This window comes from Felis catus, chromosome X (assembly GCF_018350175.1).
Source record: "Felis catus isolate Fca126 chromosome X, F.catus_Fca126_mat1.0, whole genome shotgun sequence".
NCBI lineage: Eukaryota > Metazoa > Chordata > Mammalia > Carnivora > Felidae > Felis > Felis catus.
In genome coordinates this window covers 83,844,465-83,870,741 of record NC_058386.1, presented here as the reverse complement: position 1 = coordinate 83,870,741, position 26,277 = coordinate 83,844,465, and the positions used below count along the sequence as shown (strand labels likewise).

The window sequence follows — 26,277 nt, the reverse complement described above, 5'->3', positions numbered from 1 at the left end:
GTCAGGCCGCTCTGGCTCTTTTGTTGTCCAGTCGATTTTTTTTTAATATGAAATTTATTGTCAAATTGGTTTCCATACAACACCCAGTGTTCATCCCAACAGGTGCCCTCCTCAATACCCATCACCCACCCTCCCATCCCTCCCACCCCCCATCAACCCTCAGTTTATTCTCAGTTTTTAAGACTCTCTTATGTTTTTGCTTCCTCCCTCTCTAACCTCTTTATTTTCCTTCCCCTCCCCCATGGTCTTCTGTTAAGTTACTCAGGATCCACATAAGAGTGAAGACATATGGTATCTGTCTTTCTCTGTATGACTTATTTCACTTAGCATAGAATGCAAACTGGTGCAGCTGCTCTGGAAAACAGTGTGGAGGTTCCTTAAAAAACTAAAAATAGATCTACCCTATGACCCAGCAATAGCACTGCTAGGAATTTACCCAAGGGATACAGGAGGGCTGATGCATAGGGGCACCTGTACCCCAATGTTTATAGCAGCATTTTCAACAACAGCCAAATTATGGGAAGAGCCTAAATGTCCATCAACTGATGAATGGAGAAAGAAATTGTGATTTATATACACAATGGAATACTACATGGCAATGAGAAAGAATGAAATATGGCCTTTCGCAGGTGAGTTTTTTGAGTTATGGGGTCGTCTCCTTTCTGATGTCCCTTACAGTGTAGGATAGCTACCTTGTCTGGCAGCCATACGGCCTCAAGAAGCTTTAGTATTTCTTCCTTGTTTTTTGATAGTTTTCCCTGCAGCAGTAAGGAGGCCTCTTTCTTTATAGATGGCCCTGTGTACATGCACAGTAGTGAAGGCATACCAAGAATCAGTATAGATGTTAACTCGTTTACCTTTGCTAAGGATGAAGGCTCAGGTTAAGGCATACAGTTCAGCTCGTTCTGCCAACCATTCTTCTGGCAATGCCTTGGCTTACAGAACTTCGGTGGTTGTGGTTACCGCATATCCTGCTCTTCGGCTGCCCTCTTATAAATAGATGCTCCCATCGCTGAACAGGATGGTTTCTGGACTTGTTATAGCCTGGTCTTGGAGGTCCAGGCAGCTGGCATGGACTTCATCCACTACTTTGGAACAGTCATGGTCAGGTTCTCCCTCTTCTGTGGGAAGGAAGGTGGCCGGGTTTAGTGTTCTTACTGTTTCGAGAGTGACCCTTGGGTTTTCATGGAGAAGGCCTTGGTATTGTGTCAGCCAAGAATTGGAGAGGAAACGATATCCTTGGGTGCTCATGAGGGACATGACTGCTTGTGGGACCTTAACATTAAGTATTTGTCCCAGTGTGAGTTTGTCTGCCTCCTTGAAGAGCAGGACTGTGGCTGCTAGTGCTCTGAGGCACAGGTGACCATCCTGCAACCACAGGATCAAGATTTTTTTTGACAGGTAGGCTAATGGCCGTTTTCAAGGCCCCATGCTCTGAGTGAGCACTCCAAGGGCTATTTTGTCCTTTAATGTACGAAGAGGTTAAAGGGCCTTTCTATGTCAGGCAAACCCAGGGCTGGGGCTCGTCCCAGAGCCAGCTTTATTTCTGTGAAAGCAGCCCTTGCATCCTCAGTTCATGCGAGGGGGCTCCCAGTCTGACCCTCCCAAGAGGTCATAGAAGGGCCTCACTATGGCTGAGAATCCAGGAATCCAAATGCGACAGAACCCTGCGACCCTTAAAAATTCATGCAAGCCTCATTTTTGGGGGGGAGCTGTGGCAGTGTGGTGATAACATTTTTCCTTTCTGGTCCTAGTTCTCTTTTTCCTTTTGTGAGGAGGAAGCCTAAATATCGGACCTGCTTCTGACAAATCTGTGCCTTTTTCCAAGAGGCCTGGTACCCCAAGTAGGATAGGAGCTGCAGGAGGGCCTTGGTACCTTTCATACAGTTTTCTTGGGTGTCGCTGGCAAGGAGGAGGTCGTCTACATATTGGAGGAGGACACACCCTGTGATTTCCCTCAGAAAGTTGATGAGGTCGGCAGCTAGTACTTCCCCAAAAAGAGTGGGCAAGTTCTTGAAGCCTTGGGGAAGTTGTGTCCAGGTCAGCTGCAGCTGGAGCCCTGTAATGGACTCAGTCCATTCAAAGGCAAACAATGGCTGTTGACTTTGAGGAGCCAGGCGGAGTCAGAAGAAAGCATCCTTTAAGTCGAGGCATGTAAACCATCTGGCTGACCCCGGAATTTGGCTGAGGAGTGTATACGGGTTCAGAACCACTGGGTGTAAGGAAACACTTTGTTAATGGCCCTCAAATCCTGTACTGGTTGGTATCCTCCTCCTGGCTTCTTGACTGGCATGAGTGGGGTATTCCAAACCGATTGGCACACAGTTAGAATACCTGCTTCTCTGAGCTTGGTCAGGTGCTCTTGTATACCCATTCTAGCCTCGAGTGGAAGGGAGTACTGCCTTTGTCTCCAAGGTTGGGCTCCAGGGATCAGGTCAACATGGGGTCCAGTTCCAAGCTAGTCCAGGTGGGTTATCTTCAGCCCATACAGAAGGGAATGTAAGCCTGAACTCTGAAGGGCTACAGGGTAGGGCCTGGGCGCAGAATAGTCTCCATTCTTCTTCCCTTGGCAGGGTAATCACCACGACCAGGGTATCCTTCTGCCTTGAGTTTAACTGGAGGCTAATGTGTCCAGTGGGTTCAAAAGTTATCTGGTCCCCAAGTTTAGAGAGCAGATCCTTGGCCCAGGAGAGGAATTGAGCAGTCAGGTAAGTAGAGGAACTCATGCCGGACCTTGTGACCCCCAGGTTCACATTGTCGAGCTTGATGGAAGGGCTGCATCACTGTGTCCCAGTAGCCCCAAGTATGGTTTCCATCTTTTGGCTGAAGGGCGCCACCAGGGAAGTAACAACCGAGTGTTCAGCTCCAGTGTCAACAATGAAATTTATTGTTTGGCCCCCTACTTTCATTTCATGGGGGCCAAGAGAGAAAGAGCCCTGTCCCTTCAGTCTGATTCTATCCCAGCCAGACTGATGAGGTTCTTGCCTCAAGGTTCTTCCCGATATCAGCAGGGCTTTGAGGGGCCCTTCCAATTTGGACATTCATTTTTCCAGGGTCCCTTCTATTTGCAGTATGCACATTGGTCCCTTGCTAAGGGGGCTCTGGTCTTCCCCCCTTTTGGTGGTTGGGGTCTTCCCATCTTCACAGCGTCTGTTTCTTTTAGTGCTGCTGCGAGAAATGTGGCCTTCTTTTTTAGTCTTCTCTCTGCTTCTCTTTTGGCTGTGACTTCTTTGTTCATGAAACTTTACTGGCAACCTCTATCAGCTGATTGATATTCATCCCGGCAAAGCCCTCCAACTTCTGGAATTTTCTTCTGATGATATTTTAGTCACGTTCATGGGCTTTTTGGCTCCAGCTTGGATTCTCCCAAGGAGGGCTTCCTGGTATCATCGGATGTGGGCTTGTCCTTCTGTGGTGAAATCCCATGTTGGGCGTTCTTCAGGCACAGCAGCTTGAGCCCAGACAGCAGGATCATTGATCCCCGGAGGTGTGTGATCTTCTAGATACTGTCATGTTTCTCTCATTCTTCTTCTTTCTTCTGTATTAAACAGAGTATGGAGTAACTGTTGACTATCTTCCCAAGTCAGTCGGTGGGTCTGGAAGAGGGACTCCATCAAGTTGACCATTGCTTGTGGCTTTTCAGAGTATGATGGAGTATTGTGTTTCCAGTTGAGGAGGTTGGTTGTAGAGAAAGGTTGATAATACATCATGGAATGGCTGGCTGGACTGTTCCATCCTCATTCTGTCTTTCAGGCTCTCGTCTCCCTTACAGGCATTTGGAGAGCGTTAGGTCTGGGTCTGGGGTGCAGTCTGGCTGCTGGCCCTTGTCTCCCGGGAAGGGTTCTCTGGGTGCAGGAGGTGAGGAGACATGGGCAGCAGTGGCAGCAGAGGAGAGACAGATGGGGGAGGAGTTTCAAGCTCAGGGGCATGGGGGAGGGAGCCTGGTGAGTCATAAGGTGGCAGAAAGACGGGATCTTCCTCCAGGTGTCATGCAAACACTAGGGGAGTGGTGAGTTTCTTCTTTGGCTCCCTGGGTGAATCTCCGGATAAAGCTGCTAAAACCTTTGCCTGACTCTGCTTGCTATGGATGAGTCGCACCTAAGACAGAGGATTTCAGGCAATTTCAAGTCAGGAGTTGATGTATGGAAATTTATCAGGGTGACCTGGGTTCCCATTGATTATCAGCCAAACCCGCTGCACTACTTGAGCATCTAATGTCCGTTCCGGGGGCCATCCTACATTCAATATAGGCCATTCTAGTTCACAAAAGGTCCTTAACTTCCTGGGTGTCATTTTCACCCTGTGATTGCCTGAAAATCCCTTTTTAAAATTTTTGAGCGTGACCTCTAAAATTGTAGGCTTACTCTGTTTTGATCCCATTATTAATTCCTTTCTCGTGTTTGGTGTCAGGGAAACAGACAAAGGGAGGGTATCCGCTCGGATGCCCTCAGGACCAACCAGATACTCCATTGGTTGTGTTCCCAAGGGAAACTTTAGGTGAGGCTTGGCCGTAGCAGACTCAGCTTTGTGACTTGTGATCGGAGTCTAATCTGATGCCACCCTGGACCGTATGCCTTTCACTGAGACTCAGGAGAGCCCACTCAGACTCCGTAGAATTTTGGGACCTTAAGGGTGCCCGTCCGTGGAGCCACAAACTCGAACTCAAGTGGCAAGCCTGGCCAAGCCGCACATTCTCTCTCTCTCTCTCTCTCTCTCTCTCTCTCTCACACACACACACACACACACACACCAGAGTCTATTACATTCCCTCCTGTAAGATTTTCTACCTGTGAGACCACTAAGGTCTCCAGGAAGTGATCAAGTCCCCCCCTTCCACCCTTTTGGTTGGGCCTGACTACTTTGGTAGTCTCACTTGTGAGGTTCTCACTTCAGGTCCAGGTCCTCACCTACCAGGTCTCTTTGAGTCCAGCAGGAACGACAGAACACAGCCAGCCCCAGGTGACTGAACACGGGACTGCCAAAATTCAGTCAGGACACGCCTTCTTCTTTATGATTCCTTGCTCCTTGCTCCGTCACAGCCTAGCCATTCTTCCAAACCAGTGGCAACAATGGGCCAGCGCGGTTAGGTTTCTCAGTCAGGGAACCAAATATGTTATGGAACCAGGCTGGAACAGTGGCAGAAAAACCAAGCAGCACTCAGAGATCTTGGTGGATCGGAGATTTAGTTAACACCGGAGGGCTCAGAAGAGACTGTTTCTCCAAAGATCTGAGCGCCAAATGCAAGTGGGAAGGGTAATTTATAGTTGTCAGCTTCCATATCTGTGGTGGGTTTTCGTGAGCGCGGCAAACAGGGCAAGAAGAACCCAGAAGAAGGGTCTCTAAGCTAGAGACCAGAGCTTGTTTTAGTCCCATCGGCCATCTTTGGCGCAGTACTTTTTTCATTTCTCCAACAATTGCTGTTATGAAAGGATCAGGAAGAGAAAGAAAATTTAACAAAAGAGACTGAGAGGTAGGCACCGAAAAGATCTGAGGGAAACTGTGAGATAGGGGTGTCATAGAAAACAAGGGAAAATAGTATCTAGAAGAAGAGGGATAATGCACAAGAAGGTCATGCAAAGGCTAGTTTCTCCTGACAAAAGATTCATTTCATCTCTTAGCAATTCATGAGAGTGAAGGGAGAAGGGGAAAAATAATCTCAAATAAAGGGTACCAGGCACAAAATTCTCTAAAAGCCTTATTTTGGTTAATCCCCTTAGTTTGATCTGAATTCCCAGGTCCCTCGGGGAAGATACATATGTCCTGAATACTGGAAAAGCAAATGCTACACAAAGTAAAATAAAGGATCAGGTTTGTGTCATTTTGGTGAAATAAAAACTCAGACAATTTTAGGTTTACAGGACAAAGAAGATGATGAGGGAAGGAAGTAATGGGGATTAATCAGAACAGTTTTACAAAGCAGTTGTCTGTACTGAACTCCCAAGCTAAGGCCAGTGAAAAGGAGGGCAGTGGTAGGTGTTGTATTTATTTTTCTTTTTACCCTACCTGGTCCCAGAAAGAAATTATGACAGCATAAACTGTTTATTTGGGTAAATTATTCAACAAGCATTTATAGAGTAAAAATGAGAAAAGGTGAGGAGAAAAAGAAAGGATACATTAATCTAGGATAGATAAATGGGCAGATCCCTTCCAAGGGTAGATTTACAGAAGAGTAGGGAGGAATAAAAGACTATAAACCAAGAGTCAGGGAATGTTGTTGGGCCCCTATGGCTTTGGGGGCCTGAGTGGAACTCAGGGGATAGGGGTCTCTTTTGATGCTAGAAAGATGGAGGTGGCTACCAGGGGTCTAGAATTGTCCCAGAGGGATGCAAGAAGTGGGCCTCATGAGCCTTTGCTCCTGGCCAGTTCTCAGCTAGAGGGTCCAAGGCAGAAGGGCCCTCCCAGTCTCCTTCTGGCCATGGGGTTAAGGAGGTGAAGCTGAAGGCAAACACAGGGTGCTAAGGGGAGGGGAGGGGTGCTGGCAGAGCACAGGAGGCTGAGCCTCCACACCCGTCCATAGAGAGAGAGTGTGTGGCTGGGGGAGAGGAGAGGTGGGTTGAAAGGTCGGATTAAGGGGTCAGGGACAAAGCAGGAGCAAGAAGCCAGGGAGGAGCTGATGGGGATGATTCTGGAAGGAGAAGCACTTCATGGCAGGGTCTGGGTATGGCAGTCCGGGGAAGGCTGCAGTGGGCTTCTTGCAGTGCCTGGCTTCTACCCCTCCCCAGAGGCCTGAGCCTACACCCCTTTGTCCCTGTTGAGGGGCCATTAACTGCTAGCATAATTAGAGCCCCAATACCCTTCTTCCCTCAGGACCACACAGCCCAGGGTTCTGTGTGAAACCTCCAGAGTCTGCCATTCCTACCAGTCTAGATGTGAATCCCCTGCCCAGTCAAGGTGCCCTCCCCTCCTCTCCCTGTCTTCTCCTCCCCCAATCTCTACAGCTCTATGCTTCCTCTCCTCCACACACTACCTTCCACCGTGCCACACTCTGTCCTCTCAGCCATATTTCCTTCCTCACAAACCCCTCAGGTCTGTATTCATTCCCCTCTATCCCCTGATTTAAATTAAAACATCCCCTATCAACCTTGTCTTGCTCACAAGGATAGGAACTGATATACCTACAAAGAACAGGGAGACCCTTATGCACAGAGGGTCATTTTTTATCACTTTCCAATGTGAGGCCATGAGATGGGGCAGGAACAGGTGTCCAGGAAGGTCCTTCCGTGATCTCTCTTTCCTATTGATGTCCTCAGTTCTAAAAGGGTATATGGAGGGGTGCCTGGGTGGCTTAGTAGGTTAAGCATCTGCCTCTCTTGGTACATGAAACCAAGCCCCATGTTAAGCTCTGAGCTGACAGCATAGAGCCTGCTTGGGGTTCTCTCTCTGCCCCTCCCCACTCAAAATAAATAAACACTAAAAAATAAAAAGAGTATGTGGACTTTCTAATTCCCATGTATTTTCATATTCCCTGGCACCCAGATTCCTTGGGTGTTCCTTCCTTGGGTATTCCCATTTGTTGGATCAGAACAAGGTTAGCTTAGAGTCCTTGGGCTGCTGTCCTCTACAATGTAGCCAGGGGGAGCTTGGGAGGTGCTGAGGTCCCTGGTACTAAATTCTGATGAGTAGCTGCTTTCTCAGTACTGAGGGAAGAAGCATAGGGTAGTGTCAGCCCAAAGGACAGTCTTATTGGTGCCACCAGGTATTGTCCAGAAGAAGCAGTAGCAGCAGTCTAAGGAATCTACCCAGGGGAGGGAGAGCACTCCTTCCCAAAGTGAACAGGAATAGAACCCCTGAGATACCCATTCCCCATTTTTCTCCCAACCCTTGTCCATGATCACTTTTCTCAGGATGCATTAGGGAAGAAAGCATTGGGATATTATTAACTAGTGGATGCAGATTTGACCCTGACCTAGGACCATGCCAGTGTGATAAGGGGCTTTTGGGGAGATACTCAGCCCATTTCAGCTTCCCTTTTCCTCATCTGTAAGTGAGGCTGGTAAAAAACTCCATTTCACAATATGACCCCACCCCCATTAGAGCTTCTATATTTGGTTCTTATTTTTTTTTCTTCTATATTCCTAAAAGTTACATCACACACAGAGACATACACAGTATAGAACATACACAGTATAGAACAGAACTTACATTTGATCACTTTTATCTATACATACCTGTACACAGTTATAGGGAAATATCTAGAAGGACATTTATCAAAGGGCTCACAATGTTTATATAAGGATGGAGAGTTTCAGGTAATTTGTATTTTTTGTATATTCCTTCATTTTGTGAAGGTTTAACAGAGTAACACTTCTTTCATAAGAAGAATAAAGTCACCAAGGAAATGGACACAGGCAGAGAACAGACCCTTAGCAGGGACAGAGGGCAGGCCATCCTCTCCACTTTGGTGGTATCCAAGACCTCTCCAGTCCAAAATAAAGCCAATTTATGGATTAATTAATGCAGATAGAAGTCTACCCACTCTCATTTTCCCATCTGAATACAGTAAAGGATTCACTTAGGGCTGGGTCTAGCACCTTACTAGAGGCCCAGAGAGGTCATGGTGTCTGCTAGGGACTTCTTTTGACCTCTCCTTTTCTGTATGTGTCAGCTCCTGCAGAATGATGATCAGATTCTCAAACACCTCAGCCTTGTTGCTCTCACTGTCACAGGTTTCCTTTGAGTGGCCCTCCTCACTGCAATACGAACAGAAGACTGTGTATTTTCGCTTCCTGGCTCTACGCATATCCCCAGGACCATCATTCTTATACCCAGAACCCCCACTGGTAGAAGGAGATTGAGCCACAGAACTGCTGGAAGAATCAATAACCACTATTTGATCCAGACATCTGGTCCTGCCTCTGAGAGGAGGGACATTCATGGATGTAAGTGGAGGGTCCTGAGACTCAACTAGGATCACATCCTCATTTGAGTCATCAAGAGTATCGTCTACCTCTATCACATTGCAGTCATCATTGCTGATTGCTATTGGCTGAGGGCCCTGAAATGCCATGTGGCTTGCTGCCCTCTCCAAGATTAGCCCAGACCTTTTGAGTCTCTTCGGTTTCATAAAAGTGTCATTTCAATCCCCTTCCTCCCTTATCATCTTGATTAACTCCAAAAAATTAGGACGATGCTCTTGATCATTTGCATACATCCTAAGAAGATGCTTCAGCTTAAAATGCAGGTCCATATTCAGCTTAGCTCCTAAAAGGAGTTGGTGCAGGCAAGTCTTGTTTGCATCTTTCTGAGCTATGATCCCTGCGTGAATAGCATTCTGAAGCTGCACTTCTAAAAGAATCACATAAAGGGAGGCTTTCTCCCTTGTGCCTACAGAGTGTTAAAAAATTTACCATGGGCAGCGACACTGCTTTCAGACTCCCCAAACACCAATTTCATTGCCCGCAAGAAATCAGCCACTCTTAGATTGGGGTTGGCAGCCTGGAGCAAACGCATGACCTCCCTGGCAGGGCCCCTAAAGGTTTTCATCAAGCACTTGAGCTTTTCCTCCTCAGACATACTCCAATTGGGCAGGACCCCATTGACTTGGATCAGTTTTCAAAGGTTTCTTCCCCTTGGGCTGGCACCACTCTCCCTGAGAACAATTTCACATTTCTTTCTGCCATGTTGACACTTAAAGGACCAAGACTCCTCCCCAGAGACCTCAAAATTGAATGGGCCCAAGGTGGCCAGGGTGTGTTTTGCCTCTGGCTGTTACCCACACATGCAATGATGCTAGCCATGATGGTGGATGATCTTCTATCTGAATATAACAAGATGCTCAGGCTTTTCAGAAAAGCCTAATCTGTATGAGGAATCCCCAAAGCAATGTTCCCAGGCTCTGCTTTCCTTGTATCTCAATAGGGACTGTAAAGAAAAGGGGGAAGAAAAGGTCAGTAAGTAGTAGATTGCAGGGAAGTGGTCTGCAGTCGCTCTACTTCCATGAACACCCTGCAATACATTTTATATTTGCTAACTGACCTAAAAATATGCTGCAGGAGACTGGCTATTACAACTTTCTGGAGATACTGGATGTCTTTGTGCTAGCAGGGTACTTTTCAGAGCTACATCCATCACTCCTGTAAGTCCTACAGGAGGGAGGGCAACTGTTGCTTTGAATTCTAGGTGAAATTGTGTGTGGGACTGTTACTGGGCTCTCAAAATAGAGTGCAAAGGTCTAAGTCTCATAGATTTGTGATAATAAATAAGATATCCATTAAAATAATTGTGTGTCAATCATACTCAAATAAAAAAAAATGTAAAGATATCCCTTAAACTCACTTCTCGGATCTCAACCACAGCCCCTTCTCAAAGTCCCTCACCCCTTATTTCTTAGATTATAAAACATAAGCTAGGAAACAAGTGCACGCCTTTATTTCACTTCCAGCCTCTGCAACAGGTGCCCTCCTGAGAAAGCTCGCTGTCGGAGTAGGTCGACCTCTGTCCACTGGGGGTTGCAGATCCCAGCCCTGACTTCGGTCCACTGGGGGTTGCAGATCCCAGCCCTGACTTCGGTGCACTGGGGTTTGCAGATCCCAGTCCTGAGGACGTCAAGACTGCGTGGTCGGGGAGGGCCAGACAGAGAAGGAGTCAAGTGCAGCCTCATCCCTCATTCTTCATCCCACTCCCTCTCCCCCCTCTGCCCCCCCCCCCACCTCCGCTGTAGCCAGACGGAAAATTCTATCTCCCACCTTCAGACAGAAAATTCCCTCTTCTACCTTCTGAATACAAGCCAAAGCAAACCTTTCCATTACTTTTCCCTGGAAAATCGTTGGCCTGCCAGCTCTGCAATCAGCCGCAAAGAATTCAAGTTCTGATTTGGCTTTGATGGCCTGGCACAGAGAAAAGGAATAAGAGTTGGACATGCACACCCACATATATTCCTCCCCAGGAAGAGATGGGGATATGCAAAAGGAGTTCAAAGCAGACAGTTTGTGATTCTCTTCCCCTTGTCCCTCCCTTACCACCCTTTGCAAATGCCCCCCCTTTCAATTCAGGCAAATCCTACCCATTTGGCAGCTTCCAGCAAAACCCCACCTCCTCCCTTAGCTAGCGGGGCCAAGGGAGTGCTCCTTCCCTGCCTCGCAGTTCTTGATTCCCTAAGTGGTGAGCCGCCCCGTACTAGTGGAGCTTCCCCTTCCTCTCTCCTCTCGGGGCAATCGCGCCCCCCCCCCCCCCGCGTTTTATTATTTTTTTTACCTGTGCTCTGCTGGTGGGCAGAGGATGCTTCGTCTTGGACAGCTGTGGATGTCTCCTCCCAGTCTCCGCGGCCTTGCATGGGGATGCTTCTTCGACCTCAGAGCGAACGGGTGCTGCCCAACGGAGCTGCTCCACAGGGCAGACCAGTAAGTGGTACCTAAGCCTAAGCAGCACGGTTCCCAAGGCAGCTGCGGCCGCCCCCGCCCACCCACTGGGTCCTCCCAGCAGCCGCCGCTAAGGTTAGCCTCTGCCCATTGACACAAAAGAGCTTGATGAGCGGGGCGGCGCGGCCAATCAGCGGAGCGCGGGGGCGGCCTCCTCTCTCAGTCTACCGCCCTGAGGCCATTGCCAGCCAAAGGGGGGAGCCGACCAGCAGGGGCTGCGGCACACGGGCGACAGAGCCAGCGAGGTGTCAAGTGCAGCTCGGACGCACGGACCGGGCCGATTTGCATTTTACCCGTGAGTTTGCTGCTTTCCCCCTTGCTTTCTTTCTCCCTCTCCCCTCCAACTCAACTCTCCTCCCTCTGCGCTTTGAGACCGGATGCCTTAAACACGAGGTGGGACAGAAATCAAGTGAACAATAAGAGTTCCTCACCTTTGTATAGGGGGGAAGGGGAGAAAGCATTTACTGAGCGCTTTCTGCGTGCGAATGTGCTGGCACAGACATCTCATTTATTCTCAGCAGCCCTGTGAAGAAGGTAGTGGTGTGCCTGTTTAACAGAGAGAGAGATCTTCAGCACTCAACCAGTATGGTTAGGAAGTGCAGAGCTAAGCGCTCACACCCAAGTCAACATGTCTGATTTCAAAGGCTACCCCCTGTAAATACTCTCTACTCTTTGAGGGTTGGTGGAGAAAAGCCAAAGTGGAGATGTGAGGGCCCATTTGGAACTATATAGAATTAGTGAGCAAGGACTATTATCTTCATTGTACAGATAGGGAAACAGAGAGGTCAGGCGTCTTGCCCAGCATCACACAGCAAATAAATTTCAGCATCCGATTTTGCATCCAAGTCTGTTGTTCTAATGCCAACTATTTGCCTAGCTGACCTACCTAGACAGTATGTTTACATCGGTGGTCTCAAACCACCAGGAGTCTTGGTGTGATAGTAGTGTTCAGTGAGAGGGGGAGGGGAGGGAGTGGGGTGGTGGAGTGGGGTAGGGGAAGAGGTAGGCAACTTTTACAGTACCCACTATAGAAAAGAGGAAACTAAGGCACTTTTCTTTCTCATTCTACACTATACTTTATACTACAATAAGCTGTTTGTTTATTTAAAAAAATAAAACATTATTTCTACGGCTTATGAGCTCAAAGGAAACAAGGCTCAGAGAAGTGAGATGACTTGCCCGAAATTACAAGGTGAAGCCAAAATTTGGACCAAATCTCTCTGACACCAGAAACTATGCTTTTAACCAAAGTATGGGTACAAGACTGGTTGCCTCAGAATCATTTTGGAGAGCTTGTTAGAAAGGCATATTCCTTAGCTCCACCTCTGGGAGATTCAGATTTGCTAGGACTAGGGGTGGGGAGTGTGATTTATATTTTTAACTAGTGCTGTGGTTAATTCTGAGGTGTAGAGAAGTTTATGAATCACTGCTGAAGACACCACATCATGCTGAGGGTAATAAGTAAATGGCCTGGTGCCAATGTATCTGGCCACAGCACATCTGTCATGAAATGTAACCCCACTGAGCAGAGGTTCCTACCCAGGGTTCCTTATGAAATTGTCTGCAAAGAATTTGGACTCTGTATATTTTTCTGAGTTCTTAGTTTTGTAGATTTTTCAAGATAAGTTTGTGGCCCAGAAATGGTTAAGAATCATTCCCCTATAATCTTTCTTCATAACATCTTTCAACTTGTACTTCAGGAAGAAGTGTGAGAAATGAAACAGTTTGATCTAACCGCTGATCCACAGCTCTCTACCGCTGATACAGCTCTTTCATTTCCTGGCTTGAGGACAGGTTGCTAGGTTGCCCTTCTGTGAGCTCTTGAGGGGACCTCTCCTTTGCTGTATTTGGCATCACTGGCCCCAGAGAAAGAATAACTCCATGGAAACGGCATGCAAGGCTATGCTGGTCATGCAGGGCCACCAGCTTGAATGGGCTGTGAGGCCAGTGGCTGGGAAACCTTCTCTATATTCTAGGACTTCTCATTCTTGGAGAGCAGGTCTTACTTTCCTTATGTAAATTGTGGCTAGGAGGCCCCTGTGGGGCTTGTTCTTGACTCCTGATGTTTAGAAGCAAATGAACAATCTAATGCCCTTCCACGACTATTGTTGGGTTCATCTTCAACATGCCAAGGTATTTCACCTGCTCCTTTCTGCCGTCTTATTTACAAACCCAATACCTATGGTTCTTTGAAGTAAACAGTTCAAATTTGGAAATGAGGACTTTTATCTGAGGGACCTTTCTCTTGTGGATGGAACAGTGTGGAAGGGGTTGTGGAGGCTGGAGGGTATGGGAGGTAGAGAGAAGGCTGACCTCACCCAGTCAGCAGTGATGCTGGCAGTAGCTCTTAGGCTTCTTGAGACTTTTGCTTCTGCTCCCCAATACCATGAAATCGACCCTGTGTCACAGCAGATTCTGTGTTTAAATTGTCTTCACTGCCAAATTAGGTGATCTGCAGGTGGACCTGGTGGGGATGGGATCATATAGGAGAAATAGATTCTAAAAATCTGACCAAAAAAGTGAGAAGAAATGGATTATGTAAAGGTGTCTAGATTGGGCCCTTAAAACTAAGCTAAGGTCTCTTCCAGCAAGGCTGGGAGGAGGATTTGCTAAACTGGCTCCAGTTGGATATAGAGTATCCCTTACCTCTGGCCTCATGTGTGGGAGTGTGTTCCAATTCATGGCTCTGATGAGACCACATTTTCCAATTTCAACAAAGAAACCTTAAAAGTCTGAAGGTTAGGGAGATAAAGCTTTTCAGCTGAAACAGTAATAGCTTCGCTGGCTGCCTGCCTCCTCTGTGCCAGGAACTTTCCATCTGTTATCTTTACATTTAAGCTTCTCAGCAGCCATATTAGATAGTCATTGTTATCCCATTTTGCAGATAGGGAACCTGAGTTTCAGGGAAATTAAGTAACTTATATAAGGCCACACAACTAGTAAGTGGAGTTACTGGGACTTCAGCCCCCTCAGGGCTGTCACACTTTAAAGCCCATGAACAACTTTGCTGTCTCCCAAACAAGCAATTTAAAATGCACTCTGCAAGGGCACCTGGGTGGCTCAGCTCACTCAGTTAAACATCTGACTCTTGTTTGGATCAGGTCATGATGTCATTGTTTGTGGGCTCCATCTGGCTCTGTGCTGGCTGTGTGGAGCTTGCTTGGGATTCTCTCTCCCTCTCTCTCTGCCTGTTCCATGCTCCTGCTCCCTGTCTCTCCCTGTCCTTCCCTCCCTCCCTCCCTCTCTCTCCCTCTCAAAATAAATGAAATAGACATTAATAAAATAAAATAAAATCTACTCTGCAGATGACCCAGTGCATTAGACTGATTTCAGCTTTTAGAAGAAGTGTAGTTGTAATCTAATCTTTATTTCTGGGATCTTTTTTTTATAATGAAACTAGTAATATAACTTAGGGAGCAATTTATATACTGAGTACTGTGTTAAGAGTGTTATATACTTCCTCTCATGCAAGCTTCATGATGATAATTTTAAAGATAAGGATACTGAAGCTCAAAAAAGTGAAGAGACTTGGCCAAGGTCATAAAGCTAGGAAGTGACATGGTGAAATTCACACCCAGATCTGTTTGACTCCAGAGCCTGTGTCTTTATGCTATAACACTTTTCAGTGGGGAAAACAAATATGACCCTTTTTCTAAATCCACTCCTGTCAGCCACAGCTCTATCTCCTTCCCACGGCCTGCATCCAGAACTGTGCACCATTCATATTTTTAGGCCTCTGTGCCTTAGGCCTCTTCCTCAGCATAGAATGCCTGCCATCACTCCTTCACCTAATGAAATCCTGGTCATTGGTTAAGGATCAAGTCAAATGCCCCTCATGAGAGAAATTTCTTCACTGCTCCCTGTCCCAGGTAGAATAAATTGCTCTTGTCTTTCTGCTCTTACCTTGATTAGTGTACCTTTAATTTTGCCTTCCAATATAGTTTAGTTCATTGTTGACCTGTCTCCCCGACTATATTCCCAAGCCCTTGAAGGCAGGTACCAAATCCTATTCACCTCTAGCTTCACAGTAATTTATCCACAGTGATTTAGTACACAATCAGTACATGTTTGTGAGCTGAACAAAGACTGACTGAGGGAGACCCTGCATGAACAAATAAATGAGGGGCTGGATTCTGGGATGATCACAGTCCAGGGTGATTCCCCTGGACTCGACTGGCCAGGGGAGTCTGGAATCCCCTGGGCTCACTTTATTAGGCTTTAAACATAGGAGACACATCATGAGGTATAGGGAATAACTACTCAAGACTGACTCCAGACACATTCTATGGTCTGTACTTTGAAATTCATGTCAAGGGGCCAGAACAGTTTATAGAACATCTTTGCATTCACAGAAGAAAGGTCTTCTCTGCCTCATATGTGAACACAGGATTTGTTCCACCATACCTCTTTATCTGGTTCTGGCTGACCTGATCTTGCAGGAGTATATGCTCTATGGAGACAGATGGCGAAGTCAGGAAGCATCTCTCTATTTTTTTTAATATATTTTATTGAGGTCACCATGATATGGATGCTTAACCACTTTCTCCCATTTTGTTTTATTAATCTTTGCAACAATCTTTTGAGGTCGGTCTATTGTTGCTATTTAATGGCTAAAGAAACAGATTGAGTATAGTGTCTTGTCTAAGGTCATATAACTAAGTGGTAGAGACAGAATTCGGTTTCTTTTTTTAATGTTTATTTTTAAGAGAGAAAGAGAGGTGGGGTAGGGAGAGAGAGGAGGCAGAGAGAGAGAGAGAGGGAGATAGAGGATCTGGAGCAGGCTCTGTGCTGACATCAGAGAGCCTGATGGCGAGGCTGGAACTCATACATCACAAGATCATGACCTGAGCTGAAGTCCGACGCTTAACTGACTGAGCCACCCCAGGCACCTCCAGAATTCAATTTCTGATCTGTCTGCTCCCAAAGCCTGGCATCATAATGGGAGAATACATGGGAAAAAATGTGGATTCTCCTTCTCCCCTATAAAATAGGAAGAATTAAATTTATAAAATGATGAATTAGATATTTAAGCTGTTTCTAAATTATTGTTCACCTTTAATTCCTGAAAATGACTGAAAAAATTGGCAGAAGGAATTGGGGATGGAAAAGAACAATTCTGCTATCAAATATTGGCCCTAATTCCTCCATGTTAGCCCCCAGTGACGTGCACAATATGAGAATGCCTATAGAGCATTTCACCCCATCAGCTGATTGTATTTTATTGTTTTATTTTATTTTATTTTATTTTATTTTATTTTATTTTATTTTATATTTTATTTTATTTTCAAGAGAGTGAGGGTGAAAGTGAGCGAGGGGCAGAGAGGGAGAGAGAAAGAATCAATCCCATGAGGAGCAGAGAGAGAGGGAGAGAGAAGAGGGGCTCATGCTCACCGGAAGCAGGGCTCGTGTTCACCCAATGAGAGGCTTAAACTCATGAGCTGTGAAATCATGACCTGAGCCAAAGTCAGATGCTGAACTGACTGAGCCACCCAGGCACCCCATTCCATCAGTTCTGTTATAACTGAGATGGATCAGACTCCAAGATGTCAATGAATTTCTAAAGGTCATACAGGAAGATAATAATAGACTGGCACTTAGAATGCTAGTCTGCCAAATCCTAGCCCAGTTTTTCCCCTATGTCAGCCTGCCTTATGCAGTCAGTCAACACATGTTTATGGGTAACTCAGGAAAATGTGGGCAAGAAGTGGAACATCACTGCACTTTGAAATAGAATAGGGTGCAAACATTTCCCTCATTAACTGTCCTTATTTAGATGCAGGTAAGACTTGGGGTAGAAGTTCCTTAGTAGTATATTTGGGGGGTGTTGGGGGTACCTGTGGCTTTGGAGGTATGAATGGAGCTCCTGGTGGCCTGGAGTTGAGGGAGGCGTCCTTTTGGCTCTAGAGAGATGGAGGTGGCTACCAGGGGTCTAGAATTGTCCCAGAGGGATGCAAGAAGTGGGCCTCATGAGCCTTTGCTCCTGGCCAGTTCTCAGCTAGAGGGTCCAAGGCAGAAGGGCCCTCCCAGTCTCCTTCTGGCCATGGGGTTAAGGAGGTGAAGCTGAAGGCAAACACAGGGTGCTAAGGGGAGGGGAGGGGTGCTGGCAGAGCACAGGAGGCTGAGCCTCCACACCCGTCCATAGAGAGAGAGTGTGTGGCTGGGGGAGAGGAGAGGTGGGTTGAAAGGTCGGATTAAGGGGTCAGGGACAAAGCAGGAGCAAGAAGCCAGGGAGGAGCTGATGGGGATGATTCTGGAAGGAGAAGCACTTCATGGCAGGGTCTGGGTATGGCAGTCCGGGGAAGGCTGCAGTGGGCTTCTTGCAGTGCCTGGCTTCTACCCCTCCCCAGAGGCCTGAGCCTACACCCCTTTGTCCCTGTTGAGGGGCCATTAACTGCTAGCATAATTAGAGCCCCAATACCCTTCTTCCCTCAGGACCACACAGCCCAGGGTTCTGTGTGAAACCTCCAGAGTCTGCCATTCCTACCAGTCTAGATGTGAATCCCCTGCCCAGTCAAGGTGCCCTCCCCTCCTCTCCCTGTCTTCTCCTCCCCCAATCTCTACAGCTCTATGCTTCCTCTCCTCCACACACTACCTTCCACCGTGCCACACTCTGTCCTCTCAGCCATATTTCCTTCCTCACAACCCCCCTCAGGGTCTCAGATCTACGCTGAGCATTCATTTCTTCTTGGTCCTGAGTTTTCTTCATGTGTCCTGGATCCCCAGTTGCCTCTCATCTACCCCATCAGCTCCCAGCCATTTCTGCAGTGGGATCAGTAGTTTGGTGCCCTTGTACTGTCTTTCCTCTAGTACATTGATTCTGAACTAGTGGTGATTTTGCTTCCCAGGGGACATATGGCAATGTCTGGAGATAATTATATTATTGTTGGGTTGATCCCACCTTGTGCTGCTGGCATTCAGTGAGTGGAGGCCAGGATGTTGCTAAACGTTCTATAATGCACAGGACAGACACCTACAACAAAGAATTGTCTGGTCAAAAATGTCACATGTGTCAAGGCTGAAAATCCCTGCTCTATTATATAGCTACAGGTCTGCAAGGATAGGCTTGGAAATTGCCAGGTATAGAGATTTTTGGTGCTGACCTTCCAGGAACAGCTACTCTCTCTGTTCCTCAGTTGGGTGGGGGCAGGGCATTGCTAATGAAACAGTTACAACAGTGTTAGGAATCTGCAGGCAGAGAGACGAGGGAGATTCCCCACTCCCCAGATTTACTACCAGCTTTTAGAGAAAGTATTGGAATACAACTTCTGAATGCCTTTCTGCTTCTTTGAGATAGTACCACTTTTTGGAAAGAGAATAGCAACTTATTGTAGCAGTTTACCAAATGCAAAATTTCATGTGGTGAAAGTTGAATGCAATATGTTTTGGAGCCCTGTTTTCCCAATTTTATTTTCTTCAATCACAAACCTTCTTTGAATATTAGAATATTTGATTTATTGGTAAACCACTGCACAGGTGACTCTGTTCAGAATAAAAAAAAACTTGGCTTTTTTTTAATGCTTATTTTGAGAGAGAAAGAGAGAGCACAAGAGGAGAAGGGGCAGAGAGAGAGAGAGGGAGAGAGAGAATCCTAAGCAGTCTCCACTGTGCTGTTAGTGTGGAGCCTGGTGGGGCTGCATCTCACGAACTGTGAGATCATGACCTGAGCTGAAATCAAAAGTCAGACACTTGGGGCACCTGGGTGGCTCATTCGGTTGAATGTCTGACCTTGGCTCAGGTCATGATCTCCTGGTTCTGTGGGTTCGAGCCCCATAGCAGCAGGCCTGGGCTCGGTGCTTACAGGATGGAGCCTGCTTTGGATCCTCAGTTCCCCACCCCACCCCCGACCCTTCCCTGCTTTCTCTCTCTCTCTCAAAAATAAATAAACATTAAAAAAAAAGAGTTTCAATTTCTCTACATTCTCACCAACACTTAAAAAAAAAGAAGAGGAGTTGGAAACTTAACTGGTTGAGCCACCTAGGTGCTCCAACACTTCCTTTGTTTTAGTTTGAGGCTGATGAACGATTTCTTAAGAAATATTTCTCAGAAACTCATCCAAAGTGTTGCTTGTTTCCTTAGAGCTAAGTTTCTTGGGACTCTGTTTGTAAGTAACGAAAATGCCACCAACAGATTTAAGTGGTCAGTAACCTCTTTTTTTTCCCACTCTTGCCAGTTTTCTTCCATCTGCACCCAGTTGTCTTCAGCATGGCAGAACAGAACCACTCTCCTAGAAAGGAACTTCAGCACAGGACACGAGCAGAGTCTCCGGGAAAGAAAAGCTGGCATTCCCAGGCCTATGCCCTTGGGGCCATTTCCAACTTTATGTCTACTTTTCTGACCTTCCCTATCTATAAGGTTGTGTTCCGTCAACAGATACATGCTATGGTGGTGTCAGAGGCTGTGCGACAGCTTTGGCATGAAGGCCCTCAATACTTCTACCGGGGAATATACCCACCTCTTCTCTCCAAGACATTGCAAGGGACTCTACTGTTTGGGACTTATGATAGCCTGCTGTGTTCTCTCTCCCCTATTGGGCCACACTCACTGGGACACCGCTGGACTGCAGGGCTCATGTCTGGTGTGGTGGAGGCTGTGGCACTGAGCCCCTTTGAAAGGGTGCAAAATGTGCTCCAGGATGGTCGCAAGCAAGCTCGCTTCCCCAGCACCTTCAGCATTCTCAAGGAATTCAACTCTTATGGGCTTTGGGGGCGGCTGTCACTGGGCTACTATCGTGGTTTCTGGCCTGTCCTTCTCAGGAACAGCCTGGGAGTGCTCTGTATTTTTCCTTCAAAGACCCCATCCAGGATGGCTTGGCAGAGCAAGGCCTGCCCCATTGGGTTCCTGCCTTAGTGTCTGGGAGTGTCAATGGAACAATCACCTGCCTAGTTCTGTATCCTTTGATTGTGCTAGTGGCCAATATGCAGTCCCATATTGGCTGGCAAAGAATGCCAAGCCTATGGGCCTCTGCCCAGGACGTGTGGGACACTCGGGGCCGAAAGGTGTTCCTCATCTACCGTGGCGGCTCCCTGGTCATCCTAAGGTCCAGTGTGACATGGGGCCTCACTACTGCTATCCATGACTTCCTGCAGAGGAGATATCATTCCAGGAAAGAGCTGAAAGACTAACTGTAGAAAGTGTGGCCATGGCAACTTTGTTATCCTAAGCCTTCCCAGTTGGTCTAAATAGCTTACATCTTTGGCTTGGTTACCTAATGCAACAACTGTTTAGCATCTTTGAACTGTGAGTGCATGGGAGAAGTTGTCAACCACCAGCCTGTTGGGCAAAGACAAAGCCCAACAGGGTTCCTTGGCCAGAAAAAAGAAAGTCACCCCAGTCCATCCACAGCTTCAACAGCCTCAGACCCAGGAGGCCCTTAAAAAAGCTTGTGACCCAGGTGAAATGTCATTCCTTTAAAGAATTCCTTGAGGGGTGCCTGGGTGGCGCAGTCGGTTAAGCGTCCGACTTCAGCCAGGTCACGATCTTGCGGTCCGTGAGTTCGAGCCCCGCGTCGGGCTCTGGGCTGATGGCTCAGAGCCTGGAGCCTGTTTCCGATTCTGTGTCTCCCTCTCTCTCTGTCCCTCCCCCGTTCATGCTCTGTCTCTCTGTCCCAAAAATAAATAAACGTTGAAAAAAAATTAAAAAAAAATAAAGAATTCCTTGACAATAAGAGTAAAACTTTAAAAGATGACCTTAGTTAGGCACTGTGAGTTCTGGGACCCCTCCAGTTGTCCTTTGGACTAAACTTAGTGGAGGACCAGATACTCCAATTTCAAAGAACTATGCTTGACTTAGGATGCAGATTCCATAGAACATCTCAGATGACTGCATTTTCATGATATTGTTCACTACCCCTGCCACCATCACTCTCACTTCTCAGGGCTGTAGGTTCTTGTTTCAGTCAGTCTGGCATTCGTGGCTGGAAATCCTAAATTAGGCTTGCCTCAACTGATCAGATGTCATAAGAACTGATGGGGCTGGATATAGGGGTGGGAAGAAGTATTGTCACTTATGTCGCTAGATGGAAGGAATAGACTTTGAGGGAAGAGATTTAGGTCATGAGAAAAATTTACTATAGATTGCTTGGTATTATCTGCCAGTATATTTTTGATAGCAGGGCAATAACACTGCCTAGAAACCACTTGAGTTTCCCTAATAAATCTGGAAGTGAAATGACCATATCTCTTCACAAATAATTGCATATTTTATTGTGTGGATAAATACAGTTATAGTGACATAAATATTAGAAATCTTAGCCTGCAGTTCAAAGCTATTCAAAATATGGTCTCCATATAACTTGCAGCATTTTATCACACCACTACCACTTACATAGATCCCATACAACCAGCCAAACTGAACTATTGTTCTCTCCCCCAAAATGCCATGAACTTTCCCATGGCAGTGCTTTGGCCCACACTATTTCTCCACCTGCAGTATCTGTTCCCCACATGCTAGTCTGCCAAAACCCTTCCAGGTCCTCAAAGCCTAGCTCACATGCCACCTTCTCTGTGGAGACTCTTCTGATTTCCCATAACTGAATGTTACATTAGTCTCTAGTGATGCCCCTTTCCAATAACACTTCATACATGGCACTGATTCCATTATGTCACTGATCTCATGGTGCCCTGTGTTCTTCTTGATGTTCTTCAATACCTCCTACTAGACTGTAAAACTCCTTGAAAGCAGGAATTCTTGTATGCATTTTAAAATCTCCCATTGTGCCTAGGTGCTCAATAATGTTGGCTGATTACCGAATTGATTGTCAAGCTGTGATATGATCTTTATCCTCAGGGTGCTGTCCCTTGTACATGAAAATGATGTTATTGACTCACTGTCAGCAAGACACATACCTTTGAGGTGTGATTTTGTTTTCTTTTATTAGTGGATTTAGTTTTGTGCTAATGATAATGCTGCTGCTGATAATAATAATAAATGACTATTAACTTGAACATTTGATGAGTTTGTGTTATTGATGGCATGTTTGCTATTAGCAACACCACAGGAACTAAAATTTTGCAAACAGAAACACATTGCATAACTATCCCATTCATTTCAACTCCAGAATTTTGAAGATTTCCAAGATGACGTATGTTGCAGTTTTCCCTTTGGAGATAATATCATGATAGTGACCTCCACTTGCACCTCCTTACCTAACTGAATCTGTCATTTAAAATGACCTACTTATAGATCCTAGCAGTGAGAATTCCTCACTTAACATCATAGAAATTAAAGATACAGCAGTAGGCAGTATGAGATCAGAGAGCATTTGCCCGCAAGGTCAACAGAAAATGGGTGGTCCAAAAGAGCTGTAGATGAGTTCCCACATCTGATCCTTGTGCAGATTTGGATGGGGTAGGACAGTGCTCTGCTGGTGGATTTAAGGGCAGGGAACATGGGGTCTGTACAAGGAAAGGAAAAATAGAACAGCAGCTAGTGATATTTCAGCATAGTTATATTTATGTATTCCTTCTAACTCTCAGAAGGAACAAAATATTTCTTAAAAATTTGTAACTTAGCCTATAGCTTTTTTTTTTTTTTGAGATAGGGCACAAGTGAGCAAGGGGCAGAGAGAGAGAGAGAGAGAAAGCAAGAGAGAGAAATGGGGCTTACCTGGTGTGGGGCTCCAGCTCATAGACCATGAGATCATGACCTGAGCCAAAGTCAGATGGACTGAGCCACACAGGCACCCCTATAGCTTTTTTTTTTTTAATTTTTAAGTTTACTTATTTATTGTGACAGAGACAAGTCAGCACAAGTAGGGGAGGGACAGAGAGAGAGAGGGAGACAGAATCCCAAGCAGGTTCCACACCGTCAGCATGGAGCCTGACATGGGGCTCGAACCCATGAAACTGTGAGATCATGACCCGAGCCGAAACCAAGAGCTGGACGCTCAACCAACTGATCCACCCAGGTGCCCCTATAGCTTTGTTTTTTAAGCTGAAAAGGAGATAAACTACTGTACTCCCCCACGTTTTAATCCAAGAGATGCATTTATTACCAAGTACAATGTCGATTTCCACTTATGCCACTGTGTCAGTTCATGTCCCTTTATTCATTTTAACTTATTTAGAAGTTTCAAACTTCTTGAAACTGTAATTTCAAACTTATAGAAAAGTTGCTAGTGTAAGTCAAGTTTAAAGAACACCCACATACCCTTTATTCAAATTCCCCTGTTAACATTTTAGCCCATTTGCTTTACTGAACATTCATTCTCTACCTACACACACACACACACACACACACACACACACACACACAGTATTTTTGCCTGAACTACCCAGAGTTGCAATTTTAATATTTCTTGATTCAATATTTGTAGATTCAAATTTTCAAAGACTGTGTTTTAACTCTATGACAGTGGCACAGTTACTATATAGACGATCCCCAAATTAACAGTGATTCAGCTTAGGATTTTTTGACTTTATGATGGTGTGAAAGCAATAGGTATTCAGTAGAAACTGCACTTTATGCATAAAGTGCATAAAGTGCATAAAGTACCGACTGGGTGGCTCAGTCGGTTGAGCGTCCGACTTCGCTCAGGTCACGATCTCACGGTCCGTGAGTTCGAGCCCCACATCAGGCTCTGTGCTGACAGCTCAGAGCCTGGAGCCTGCTTCAGATTCTGTGTCTCCCTCTCTCTCTGGCCCTCCCCCCATTCATGCTCTGTCTCTCTCTGTCTCAAAAATAAATAAATGTTAAAAAAAAAAAAAGAAACTGCACTTTGAATTTTGAATGTTGATCTTTTCCAGGCTAGTGATGTGTGGTAGATACTAATGTGAGCTGGGCAGCAGCAAAGAGTTGAGGCTCCCAGTCAGCCACAAGATCACAAGGGTAAGCAATTAATACACTGACAACCATTCTGTACCCACACAGCCATTATATTTCTAACTTTCAGTTCAGTATTCAACAAATTACATGAGGTATTCGACATTTTATTACAAAATAGGCTTTGTGTTAGATGATTTTTTCTAGCTGTAAGCTAATGTGAGTGTTCACGTTTAAGGTAGGGTAGGCTAGGCTATGATGTTCAGTAGGCAGGGTGTATTACATACATTTTTGACATAAGATATTTTCAGCTTATGATGGGTTGATCAGGATGTAACTCTATGCTGAGGAATAGCTATAGAATATTAGAAAATGAAAGTTCATGGCATATTTTAAAGTTACATTGGTGGCAATTGTTTAAATGTACTATATATGCCTTTATAGAAACTTTGGATTTACATTGTGTTAATAATTGAAGCTATGCAATTCTAATATTAACATGAATTTACAACTAAAGCATGTTATAATTTAAATAATTGATTTTTACAAATTGCTTCATTTAAGAACCTAAGCAAAATTACATATCTTTTTCCATTTTAAGTCTTCTGAGCAAAGTTTAAGAGTGTAATAGTTTTCTAGTACTTTAAATTTTTTTCATCATTATTTTTGAGACAGAGACAGAGAAAGCATGTAGTGGGGAAGGGGCAGAGAGAGACGGGGATAGAGGCTGAAGCGGGCTCTGTGCTGACACCAGAGAGCCAATGCAAGGCTTGAACTAAGGAACTGTGAGATCATGACCTGGGCAGAAGAAGCCAGACACTTAACTGACTGAGCCACCCAGCCGTGCCCCAGGAATTTTAAATATCCATATTTAGTTTTGTGATGTAAATGTGGTTATATTCTCTGACATTTAAAAAATGACTTTTGGATTTGAGATAAACCAGGAGGTAATAAATACCTATGTATGTTTAAAACTCATAAAATGTAGAATTTAGTGCTAAAGTTGCTTAGTATAAAAAGTTGAAAGAAAAAGAATAAAAATCTCCATATGAGCCCTGTATATCTTTGTCTAAATATAAACTATATCAGGTTTTCTAAAGCTCAAGGTGAAATAAGAACTAATATATTACTATTATTGTTATATGGTTTATTAAGACTTCAGTTTGCTCTTAAAATTTATTTTTAAACATTATATAGTATTATAATTTAACTACATTTTTGTAACAACTGCATATAGTATAGTATATTAAAGATAATAAAATAATGTTCCATATGAGAGAAAAAGCAGCATAATAAATCAGGAAAAAAGTGAGAAGTGTTCATAAATAAATAAATACTATATTTCCATATATTCTCCCATTTCTGTTTCTTTCATACCACCTTTTTTTCCCTCAAATCTTCAACACTTCCTCACCCCTCCTGAATCGTAGTTGTTGACCTTGCTTTCCATTTTATTAAGAAAAGAGAAGCATTCAGAAGAGAGCTTCCAGTTAAAAGAACATTTATAATCACCCATGTAATGACCACCCAAGACAAGAAATACAACATCTTGATAACTTCCACCCCCTCATTTTTCCTGCCTCCAGTCCCCCACCACTGATGGCCTTCTTCTCTCCATCCTAGAGGTAACCCGTGACTATTGTGATATCATTTCTTTGCTTTTCTTTATAAGTTTATCTTCTATGTAAGATTCTCTAAACACAGTTTTGTTTCACAGATATTTTAGCTTTATATAATTTATGTATTTGGAATTGTGACTACCTTGTTTCACTCCACATTATTTGTGAGATTCATCCATGTTGTTGCAGTTAATTGTAATGTTATTTCTTTTTTAAAAATTGTGATAAATTTACTTAAAAATTCTTTGTTTCTTAGAACAGTTTTAGAGTCAAAGGGAAGGTACAGAGAGTTCCCATCTACTCCCTGCTCCCACACGTACATAGCCTCCAGTATTATCAACATCCCACACTACACTGATACCTTTGTTGCAATTGATGTACCTACATTAATACATCATTATCACCCAAAGTCCATAGTTTACTTTAGGGTTCATACTTAGTGTCTCATGTTCTATGGGTTTGGACAAAGAAAAATCAGGAAAAAATAGAGACCAGAGTAAATAATAACATACCATTGAAAGTAATGACCAGTTTTCCAAACA

General features: G+C 45.1%; 2 protein-coding genes across 2 annotated transcripts; one reads left to right on the top strand and one right to left on the bottom strand.

Moving 5' to 3' along the window:
* Positions 1 to 2,864: 2,864 nt before the first annotated feature.
* On the bottom strand, positions 2,865 to 11,401 carry ZCCHC18 (zinc finger CCHC-type containing 18). The gene is given in 5 exon segments (XM_045051019.1): positions 2,865 to 9,315; positions 9,318 to 9,548; positions 9,551 to 10,550; positions 10,738 to 10,826; positions 11,194 to 11,401. Coding segments are annotated over 3 exon segments (1,209 nt in total). The 5' UTR covers positions 9,738 to 10,550; positions 10,738 to 10,826; positions 11,194 to 11,401; the 3' UTR covers positions 2,865 to 8,524.
* Positions 11,402 to 11,530: 129 nt separating this feature from the next.
* SLC25A53 (solute carrier family 25 member 53) lies at positions 11,531 to 20,748 on the top strand. The gene is given in 3 exon segments (XM_004000763.5): positions 11,531 to 11,652; positions 19,528 to 20,115; positions 20,118 to 20,748. Coding segments are annotated over 2 exon segments (918 nt in total). The 5' UTR covers positions 11,531 to 11,652; positions 19,528 to 19,559; the 3' UTR covers positions 20,480 to 20,748.
* Positions 20,749 to 26,277: the final 5,529 nt, after the last annotated feature.